Below are 12,055 nucleotides of genomic sequence, written 5' to 3'. Positions count from 1 at the left end.
CATTCCTTTTTTTAAGCTGCCCTCAATTTATTTTGACATACAATACTTGTACCTACGTCCAATTTCTTTCTTTATAAAATATTTGTGTGTCGGAAAATTACGTGTTTAAACATTAAATAATATTGTTGTTTTTTTTTTAATTTACTCAAATTAAGTACGCTATAAAAAGCAGGAACAATTTACTGCCACTCTGGACAGTGGTGTGAAGTATATATAAAGTTAGATTTTTTAAATATTGCCGAAGAACGGAGATTCTTATGACAAGCTCTATTTATTGACGGAAAAGTCAAGTGTGCAAGCATGCTGTCCGATAGTCCAGCAGGGAATTGAAACAAATCAAGTGCAGTAAAACCCTGCTGCGCTGCGTAGAAAAAGTTAAAGTTAGCTAAATAAGGTAATCATTTGCAGCGCAGCAATTGTGGGGCTTTTATGTGCAGAACCTTTCGGCTTATGTCGATTCCTTTCCGACCCATGGGATGTCGGACTCAATCTGCAATAATTAAGATACTTATTTACGCCGATGATGTATTGCGAGTTTTTACTCACCTTAGATGATAATTTTTCGAGTGCTTGCAACACGCTATAAACCATAGAAATTTCTTGAAACGTCACTATTATTGGTACTTCTGTGCACTTCTATGTCTTCTAATTTCTAATACCAAAGTTGCCAAAGTTTGATCAAGTTTGACTAGATAGTTGATTTATGAGTTTGACCATGGTTTGACCATGACTTCCGAAGTTTTATTATTATTGTGTCACGTTGAAAACTTTTCAAATTGCATATAAATAAAATTTGATTCATGAGAGTTGTAATAAATGTCTTCGATTCAAATGAAGTAACTTTAGATAATAATCTTGTTTGATATTATTTGCCATGGTTCTCTTTTTTATTGTTTAAGTGCGTTATTTTTTACATTTTTATTGCTAATTAAGGAGGTAAAAAATAGATATTGTCAAAATGTCATCCCCAGCCGTAGCGTCTATGCCCCCAGATCATATTTCAGCCAGAAATAAGACAAATCTTATTTTGACAGTAGTAATTTTTATTATTAACATTTTTGGTAAGTTGTTTTATGTTTATTGATAAATCTTATGTTTTGATGAGATTCGACCCCTCTAAATTTATATCTGGTTCTAATAAATTATTACTGTAACCATAGAGCTATAATTAGAGGTGCTGCTGCTGCATACTTATATCCCGTCAAAACTTGTTGCACTATTAGAACCTGATAAGCGGTTCGCGTTTACCGGAATCGTCAGTTGTCAGCATTTTGACTTATTTTCTATCATACTGAACAATAATCACAATCTGCTGAAATGATTGATATCAAATGAAACATCAAAACAATCTCTACTATGCATGTGACTTGCGCATGTATTCTATGTATGTCAAACGCATAAAATATCCAAAAAAGCACCACCAGATAAAAGGCGGTCTACTTAAAATGAGTTCTATATAAAATGAGTTCTATATAAAACGCGGTCTACATAGAAGGCGGTCTGTGGCAGGACAACGTCTGCCCGGGCTCACTAGTATATTATATATTCCATCTCAATGGAAATATGTACGGTAATTATTTACCTAACCGCCGTACTTTTAGGCACAGGTAATTAGTTTGGAAATTACACCTTTCAATTTAGATAAATTTGCCAAATTCCGCTGCTCGCTTAATACGCAAAAATAAATAAAAAGCACTTGGTTTCAACTTAATTACTACAAGAAATAACTATTTATGTTGTGGGAGATGGTAAAAGATGCATTAAAGTTCCATTTTTTCTCAATCATTGTTATGTTTGAAGGTTAGAATATAAGCATAAATTATTGAAATAACCCTAACTAAAAACCTATTTTGTGGATGCTTACTTATGCTCCCGACAAATAGTTGTCTCCATTAGATATTTGAGTTGAAATCAAATGTTGTTTTTTAAGAGCCTTTACATTCATCGGAAGTCGACAAGTTTAATTTCGATGTAATTACTACAAGAAATAACTATTGACATTGGGAGAGATGGTAAAAGAAGGATTAAAATTCCAGGTAAACTTTTACCTACAACTACCTTTTTTAATACACATTTTTTTAAAAAACAAACTCTTGATTCAACTAATGACAATTGTAAATGACTTTTTGCATTTACGATTATTCAAAATAGTGCTATTTAATATTATTTTCGTAAATATTAATTTATGCGTAAAATCCTTTAGATTTGATGTAACGTTGTGGAAGCTGATTGATGTGAGGTTCGGTAGGTAGGTACTGCCAACCTAAAAAATCACTTAACCAGGGGCTATAACCGCAGGGTCCCCTCTGACTAATTGACTGAGGGTAGCGAAGTCCTGTTTTAACTCAACCATTTGGCATTTCATCATTCTGTAAATTTGTTTGTTAGCTATTGTGTGCCGCAGTAGCCGATAGGCACATTAAAAAAATCATTTCTCAGAATATGAGTAGCTATTACGGGGAAAATATAAATATTTTTTTTATAAAAATTGTATATTATAATTACAATATACATAGCAAATAAAAATTGGCAGCTTGTGTTTTTCAATTGCTGGTATAACTGGTTTGCACAATGTTTTTTTTTATTGGATTTCAGCTAATAGCTTAGACAGTAGCCATTTTTATATTTTTCAATGATATTTTTGTGTTCAATCCCGACCATTTTTTTTAGTTTTTTTTTTAAATGTAAGTTTTGTAGGTATTTTTTCAATGTTTAACTTTTATAATTGAATAAAATGTTAAAGTTTTTGTACACAGTGTATGTATATTTGTCATTTTATGTGAAACATGCCCTCTGAAACCGAACATTCTTTTAAATAAAATTAGTAAAAACTTAATAAAAATTCAAATAACTCTACCAATTGTCATTGACCATCAATTATGTTCTGCCAATGCCAGTTCTAATTCAGGTCTGAAAGGGTTAATGTACCAATGCACAAAAATATGTTTTGCTTCTTGAGCTTTGGCAATTATTTTTAAATCTCTTATTTTCTTTTCTTTGCAGTATTTGCTGATATTTTAATTTTAATTTCTACATATGGTAAGTTCATTTTGTTTAATTCTTCATATACAGGGTGTCCGGAAACTCGTAGTACAAGCGGGAAACTGGTGAATCTACATCACATTTGGAGTCGATTTTGTAGTATATATTTTTTTGATTTGAGCTTTCGTTATCGAGTAAATCGAGTTAGAAGTTGATTTTTTTTTTTTTTTCAATCAATTTCTTATAAATTATTACTGAAGATCAAAGTACCCAACTAATTAAAACTATTTGAAAGTAAAACAAATGAAGAAACTCGGATTTGAAGCATTATTTTGAAATCACCCTTCATTTAATCCGGTGTAATCATAAAATATTTCTCCTCTGCAGGGTTAAAACATGTGTTGTTCAACCCTAAACACCAGAAAAAACTTTAACCCTTAAATAGCCGAAAAATATATATATATTTTTTTGTGAAAATGCTCAAATCAAAAAACTTTATGTTTATTTGGGTTCCCCATGTGGTGTAGATTCTCCAGTTTCCCGTTTGTACTACGAGTTTCCGGACACCGTGTATATCAATCATATCAATACAAAATTTAACAAAACTTTTTTCAATGATGTGTATTTTTTTTCAGGTTGGGTTATTATTTTGATAGTGCTGTTTAAAATCTTGCAAAGGATGATTCAATATTTCTATATTAATGGAAAATTGGACTATCAAAGTTTTTTCAGACATATTTTTGATTTCAACAATTTAACGGCGATTATAATAGTAGCTGCAATTGTTACAATTGCCCTGTTTAATAACAGCATTAACATCAATAATCTACTTCCTGTATTCTTTGGAGTATTCGCCCTTTTGGAATTTGCCAAATATGTAAGTTGAATTTTATTTTATTTTTTTTACTTCTAATAATGCATACATACTTACTTATACTTATCTAATCTTTCATATGATTATGAAAGATTAGATAATATGATTATAATAATAATTATGTGGTATCTGCATATTGCTGTTAGTAACCCGATATGCATTACAAATTAAAAAAAAAAATTATGACAATAATTTATAATGCAATACAAAAAATGATATGCATCTCTATGCTTTATGTGGCGCGAGCCTCCATAGTTCATGAGACAATTGTTGAGATCTGTCAACAATTGCCATGGCACCTGATGTGTATTCTCATAATGAAAAAGTTTGTTTGTTCCTATTATCATTATTTTGCTTAAAAATCAAAATACTGCAAACCGACACCTTCATAAATATTTGTTTCAAAAACATTTCCTTAAATCTTGATTCAAATTTTTCTCACATATATAACTGGGGATGATTTTCGTTTTCATCCATACTAATATTCTGACTAGGAATAGTCTATTATTGCAATCTTCTCTAAATAGTATAAAATAAAGTCGCTATCCGCGTCTGTCTCTCTGTGCGCTTAGTTCTTCTAAACTACGCAACGCATTTTGATAGAGTTTTCACTATCATTTATAGAATTTCTTCCGGAAGATTTATAAATAATACATGCATATTATACTCGTAGAAAGTGGAGAAAAGTCGATGTTTTGTAATGTAAAAAATATTTTCGGGCGCTTTCATTGCTAAAGCTGGCTAAACCTTATGAGATACATCAAGATATACATATTCTACGGAATTGTATATCTTGAAATGGCCTACAGAAAAGTTCGCAATGTCAGCTAGTAATGTATAAAAATTCAGCCTGAGTATGTTTGTGCTCGCAAAACTCGAAAACTAGTCGACCTATATTGCTGAATATTTCAAAGTTTATTCTTATTAGCGCTAGTATTTAGTTAGAAAGTGGTTTCAACAGTAAAAGAAGTCGGGACACCCGAGGGATACTTAACGCAATTTCTCTGCACCGGAATGATATACTGAGTTGAATTAAATTCGATGTAATGTAGTTTTTTTTAACAATAACAATGTGGTATACAGTAGAGAATAGTGGAAGAAGTCGGAGACGCTCGAGGAAGACCATAGCAATAGCGAAGCATTGCGGCGTCCACTAGTTAACTCTTTGCTAATTTTTTCTTAAGTGTTTATGAACAAAATAATTATTATGTAACTATACATGAATTTAAATATACCGATGTATTTTTTTTAAATTTTTTTATTTTTTTTATTTATTTAACGCCCAGAGGGCTTTTACATGGTTGGTAGTATAATTTTAATTTGACAAATACTTTCAAACATAAAAAATAAGAATAAAATTACATTTGATAAAAGCTATGCAACAAGTCATACGAACACAAGAAACAAAAACAGAAAATTACAGCTATTTGTTGGTTTACATGATGTGTTTAGGAGTATTGTTGAAATAAATGTTTTAAATGATCCACAAAACTTGCCAAGTTGGTATTGAATATGTCAACATCACCCAAGTAATGATTTCCCATGGTGTGAAGTCGTTGTATCGGAGAGTGGGCAATGTAGTTACGCTTATGTGTGCTGCTGTAGAATATTGTATTTTGTCGTGTTGTTACTGTGGGTGTATGTATGTTTATAAGTTGCAGGAGTTCACAACAGTCGAATTTAGAGTTAAGTATTTTGAATAAGAACGTTAAATCGTTTATTTTACGTCTATCTTCTAATGTATGTATTTTTAGAGTATTTAGTAAGAAATTGTATTTTAAGTCTTCGACAGGGATATTTAATTTAAAATTTATAAAACGTAGAAATTTTTTTTGTATTCGCTCAATGTTGTTAATGTGAATTTTATAAGATGGAGACCAAACTACTGAGTTATATTCAATTAGACTTCTTACTAGAGATACGTATAATAGTTTAATGGCTTGCAAAGAATTAAAGTTTTTAGTAAATGTAACTGATATATCAACATGTCTTCTCTCCACAATGTTCAACTCACAAAATTCCAACGGTATTCATAAAGGAATGTGTTCAATTTGTACTGGCTCTTCTTCAACATGTATTCTATCTGGAAATATTCCAAACTAGAATATTTCCTAGTCCATTGAAACTTGTATGTTTTTAACTAGAATGAGAGCATAGTCATGGGTTGCTCGCTTCCGAGAATCTTCCAAATCTTGTCTTTCCAGAGCTGGTCCTTTGTTTAGTTTCAAACAAACTCTGCGGACAGATACCTAAGATGTCCCATAGTTTTTTCGTAGCAGCTTTTGCAGGCGATTGATATATTTTTTCGTACGCCACCAAGTCCTTCAAAGCTGTAAAATCATTCTTTGGCACAGACCATGTGCAAGAAGCTTAAAACCAGTACTTTGCGTAAATACAATCAACAATTGTGGTTACATCTTCAACATACATTAACTTATCTGGGTCGGAATCCACCCACTTAAGGACCTCTTGCCTTATTTGTAGTCAATGGTTTTTTAAATCTTTGAACATTTTTCAGTGGGATTTTTTGTGTTTTCTAATTCTCACCTTTTTCTACTTTCTTACTTCGCCAACTCTTGTAACTTCATAGCTTGTTTCTTGTCATTCTGTGTCTAAATCTGACCTGGTTGTCCTTTTTCCCTCTGAGTGAGTAGAAACAGTCTTGACGAAACGTGTCTTTCTCGATAGTAATCAATTTCCAGTGCAAATTTTTCAACACAGTTCCAGTTCCATTCTGTAAGAACCTGTGGCATTTCTTCGCCATTATGTACTCGAAGAAAGAAAAATATCCAGCAGCTTATTGGTACATCTCCCAGATAGCAGGGGTTCATTCATTGGTTGCCAATCATGTAATGTCCTTTTTAGTTTATTGTTATTATAACTCAGCACCACTTTCTAATTTTTGGTTTATTAATCAAAATACCATTTCCTGGGCCTGATATGACACGGTTTCAACCATAATAATAATAATTTTATTCCAGCGTGTGCAATACACAACATACAGTTTGCTGGCATATTGCTCGGGAAACTTTTGAAAGTGTATCTTAGCGACGTTATGCAAAATTGATACCTAATTTATAATTTTATCATATTAATTTGAAAACTTAAATAAACATATTTAAAAAAATCAAGTTAATAGTTTGGCGGTTCAAAATTGTAATCTAACTGGGCATGTACTGTCAATTAGTTGATTTTGTTTAGTTTTTGCATTGTAATGGTTGACAGATAAAAGCATGCCTCCGATAGTACTATTGTTACCTCTACCTCTCTGTCATAAACCACCTAAGGATCAGAAAGAGAGACTACAACAGGGCTTTCATGACCTTATACAGGGTTGTAATAGTACCTGAAGCTTTGTCAGGTTAATTGTATTTTTTTTAATCTAAAAGAGATGGTTGAGGGCAAAGATATTAGAAGAACGAGATATGCTATGTTGGCCGCCGGACCGTAGCCGGAGTACTACCTAATTAGGGTACTTTGAACGGTATCGGGACGTGTACGCACAGAAATCTGTTCTATGTATTAGTGCGGATACCTTAGCGCAAGCGAAGGTGTGCAGTAGTATTGGTGAACAAAACCGGCGACACTCGGCAAAACAATTCCATTCAGTACGAACTGCGCATAGCACATCTCGTTCTTCTAATATCTTTGGTTGAGGGTCTGTACTTGACTTCAGAAATATTCTTCAAGAGATAATGGAAGTGTTTAATCTCTTCAACTGTGAGGTCTTTAATCGCTTCGGTCGTCTTGTACTATCCCCCTATTAAATCCTCAACAACTAATAAATATTACAGTTTCATACCTAAAACCCAAGGCTTTCATGCACCATTAGCACCCTGTCATAATAAGTTAACTATAATCAAGAAATTCAAAAGAAATTCTCGGGTAAAATGTTTTAACCAAATCGATCTCTTTCAAAGATTACCTATCTTTTGCAGTTACACCTTATATTGATAATAAAAATTTGGAATTAAATTAAGTTTATATTGTATTGTGCTTATTCGATAAGTGTACAGTTCAACATTATTTTTAATTGCAGGATGATAGCAAATTTTTAACATCATGCTGGATTGAATGTCCGACCGGAATTAACTATGCTACTGGAATGGCTTATAGTTTCTTTTTTGGATATTTGAACATCACCCTACCAGATCATGGAGATGATAATACCGGGTTCAAGGAGATGATGAATAAATACGAAAGTGTTCAGCAAGTCGAATTTTCAGTGAAAAAAATTTTCATTCTAGTACCGACCCGATTATACTGCCCTCCAAATTTAGCAGATGCCTGCCAGGGCATTAATGATGTTTATTTAGAAGCTTGTGAGGTACGTAATATGTGTTTTCTATCACATATCTAAAATAATTTTACTTAAAAAATTGACATGTTATTATAATCAGTGAGTATTAAAAATATGTATAATCTTAATATATTATGTGTTTTTATAGAATTTAGGCGTGGTAGTACGGAGTGTGGCAGGCGTAACAAATAGAGAGTACAAACATTCCGTGTACAAGATTCATAGTACTGATGGATCTCTTCCGATTTACATTGTGGCCGAGTGTGCCACTCCTCTTCATACTTACTATAAAGTCATCGAACGCTCTGGCCCCCATCAAGGCTAGTAAAGTTTCACATAATCATTAAAAACATTTTTTATCAACAAACCACACTAAAATGATCTGGGTCTAGAACAAAGTTCTACTTATTTGACTTCAGGAGACTGCACCCGTGTATACATTAAATAGAAATATTTTTAAGGGGTTTTTTTTATTTCGGTGCTGTAGGCTAATTGTTGTTGATGTATATGTTTCTTTGACAAGCACAAGTTTGGGCATCTTGGCGCATTGGTTATTTGCAGATCATCTCTTCTCTCGCAACCTCTGCACTTTTCCCCCCAACCTGGAATGAAATTTTATAAATTGATTGAATAATAGATGATTACAATATGCATTCGCACACCAAAAGATTGTGCAGGACTGGAACTGAAACCATAATATTTTTTTAACCAGATGATCTTTCTTAAAAGTTTATGATAATTTGTGCATGTAGTAAACATCTTATGCAAATGTCGACTTTCTTCATTTTTAGCTTTCCTTAATTGAATAGTTTTTTTAATGATTTATTTATTTTTCAGAACATTATGAACGTCACCAACAAGATGTTGTTATGCAATTCTATAAGAGCTTAAAACAAATAATTGCAAACAGTATCGAGTGTAAAAATCTGTGTGAAGTTGTCTATTTTGATAGTAAGTCTAAACATATTTTTTGGGTAATTTAAGGGCAAAGGATGAAGAATTTAAGAAGAATAGGAGAACCTGGCTTTTCAAATCTTGTTGCTTAGCCACTTAGTGCTAGGGTTTTTTAATAAAAAGTATTTAAAAAAAAATCAGGTTTTATTAAATGTTTTGTTCAAAGTTTATACATTTTTCAATTAAAATATAAATAAGAACGAAATAAGCAGCTCAAAAACGGGACCGATCTCAACTGCAGGCAAATTCAAACTGAGTAAAATACATAACTAACTTTTACAAGCGTTACTCGTGTTATCTTAAAATAGAACGCTGCAAGTCGAAACCATGTGCCAGTTTCTAATCACTTTCCTTAGTTATCTGATTGTTTGTCATGCATGTCTGCATATTAGTCTGTCCTCTGTCATATTCCTTTATGTACCTCAACATTTTTATTTTGGTTTGAGGGATTGCTGTAATATTTTTATTTAGTATTTTACAAACTTTTCAATTTACTGGTTGCAATAACTTTGTAGGTTATCTGATATTATAACGGTCTCCGTGGTCTAGGGGTTAAGCTCTCGACTAGCAAATCCGGAGGTTGCGAATCAAGTTTTATTTAATTAGTTTTGTTTTACAATTAATTAATTAAAAATAACATATAGTATATTTGCGGCACATTCTACAGTGGAAGTTACTCTGAGTGTTGCCCTGGTGAATCTCCCTCCCTAAACACAAGTTATTCTCAATTAGGGAGGTGTTAATTAAATTAACAGTTTAGAACTTTTTTTTCATTTTCGTTTTGTATTATTTTATTTCTTTTTATATAACCTAATCGTTGATAATTACTTATGGTAACTTCTAATAATGAAAATCTCTTTCGTATGAAAATGTAAGAATTTTATTTCAATAAATGAAAAAAAATAGAAAAAAATAACCACAGATACAAAGAAATATTAGAAATAATATCAGTCCTAGTAAGCTTCCTTGCGGTATTCCATGGTTGATTAGGAGAGGTTTGATTTTTCTCTTGTTAATTTGAACGCTCTGTGTACGCTCTATCATATAACTTTTTAGTAAGTTTAGAGTTGTATTTGATTTTGTAATCTATTGTATCAAAAGCCTTCTGTAGGTCTATGAAGATTACCAATGTTTTTTTCTCCACTGTCTAAATTTTTTTATGATCATATCTGTAATAGTTTCTACGGCGTCACCATTACTTAATTTCTCCTTAAAATCATACTGTGTTTGCAATAATATTTTATTATTTTCTAAGTAGGATAGGAGTTGTTTTTTCAGTATTCTCTCCCATATTTTTGAAAAAATATTAAGTGGGCTTATTGGTCGATAGTTGTTTATGTCATTTTTACATCCTGGTTAATATAATAATAGCTTTTTTGAGAGCTGCGGGGAAACCGCTTTCAGTTATAGACAGATTGACTAGGTATGTTCGAGGTACGATGAGTTCTTTATAGAGATATTTTATTTCATCGGTTGTGATTATTTCCTCCCCCGAAGATACATTTGATTTTAAGAAGAAAAAAAAAGAAATACCACAATTTTCAATTGTATCGTTGCTTGAAATGAAATATGGCGACCAGACCAGAAAAGCAGGTACTTCCCCACCTTATTCTTTCCCTCCCAGCTACCTTAAGCCTCACAAAATATCCCAATTGGGTATCCCATAGTCTCACTAGATCCAGATGGTCGGGAGCAATTGGGACTCTTGTGTGATATTCACATAAAAAATTACAAAATACATAACGTAAAGCTAATTTTGTTTATTTTTCAGATGCAAATCCTAAAACTAATGCTGCCAGAGTCCTACTGGATAAGATCTATGAAATTAGAGGAAACAAATAAAACTGATGTTATGTTTGGGATATTCTGAGATCTCATTTTAATCAAATTCAAAAATTCAAGGTTTAATATAAAACAGTCATGATTCCAATAGTCTAAACCACAAGCATTTATTTTGGTCACCTTGACTTGCATATTATAATGATAAATTTTGGGCTATTTTTAGACATGTTGTAATAATACATAATTTCAAATAAATTATGTTTCTAGAAATTTCAAAGAAAGATAAAAGCCCATAATGATATGTTTTATAACATTATTGCACCAGCATTGTTTTTTTGTAATTATTTACAGTTGGATGGTATTTTTCAATAAATTCATGTCATTTTCATTCATTGTCTCAGTGAATTTTTTGTTTTTTTTTTTTATTTAAAAAAAAATTGTATTGAAAAATGCCAGTTAGGTTAGAAGTTACATGACATGTACATGAAAATTATTATCAATGTAATATAAAAATTATTTTGTTGACTATTATGCCCTGATGCGGAACAACAGCGTTATGGGAAAAGTGTTTTCTGAAATATTGACCATTAAAAATTTCATTTGGCCTTAATGAGCATATACCCATTGTAATAAGTATTTCAATTAATAAAAGGAATGTTTTATGTATTTTAATCAATTCACTCATATGTCTTGAGTGCAATACAAATAAAGAAGAAAAAATCATTTTTCCATATATCAATATTTTTTCCATAACTTTTGAAAATTAAAAATTCCAGACATGTTGCAACATATAACAAAAACACAATACGGAAATAAATATTTAACACCGTATTAATGACAAATACACCTAGCGCACAAATTGTCAGTTTCAATTCAATTGTCAGTGGTTGAGATTTTAAAACCATTTTTACCATGTTTGCTGAACATAGTTTTATCTGGCGCGTAATTTGAATGGATCTGCAAAAAACAGCATTTTTTCAAGAACGCTATTTTTCCACATAAGGGCTCAGTTATTAGAAAATTGGTGACATTTTTTTTATATGCTTATTTCTCCCAAGAGTCTTGATTGCAGTTGAAACTCTATTTTTATTTAAAATTTTAACTTGTTAGATTTGTGTGTGATAGCAGAAGTACGTAACCAGTGTTCGGCGGAACGCAATTGT

At 31.7% G+C, this 12,055-nt stretch overlaps 1 protein-coding gene across 1 annotated transcript; it reads left to right on the top strand.

Annotated features, from left to right (window-relative positions):
• Positions 1 to 712: 712 nt before the first annotated feature.
• Positions 713 to 11,205, top strand: LOC149426412 (stimulator of interferon genes protein homolog). Its single transcript, XM_089636918.1, has 7 exons — positions 713 to 1,061; positions 3,004 to 3,039; positions 3,618 to 3,859; positions 7,896 to 8,183; positions 8,305 to 8,476; positions 8,994 to 9,107; positions 10,882 to 11,205. The coding sequence occupies exons 1-7, from the start codon at positions 959 to 961 to the stop codon at positions 10,950 to 10,952; spliced, it is 1,026 nt and encodes a 341-aa protein (XP_089493044.1). The 5' UTR covers positions 713 to 958; the 3' UTR covers positions 10,953 to 11,205.
• The last annotated feature ends 850 nt before the right edge of the window (positions 11,206 to 12,055 follow it).

Source organism: Hesperophylax consimilis, chromosome 1, assembly GCF_061612785.1.
Source record: "Hesperophylax consimilis isolate HC1 chromosome 1, BYU_Hcon_1.0, whole genome shotgun sequence".
Lineage (NCBI taxonomy): Eukaryota > Metazoa > Arthropoda > Insecta > Trichoptera > Limnephilidae > Hesperophylax > Hesperophylax consimilis.
Note: the sequence above shows the minus strand (reverse complement) of the source record. Positions and strands in the feature narration are given on the sequence as shown.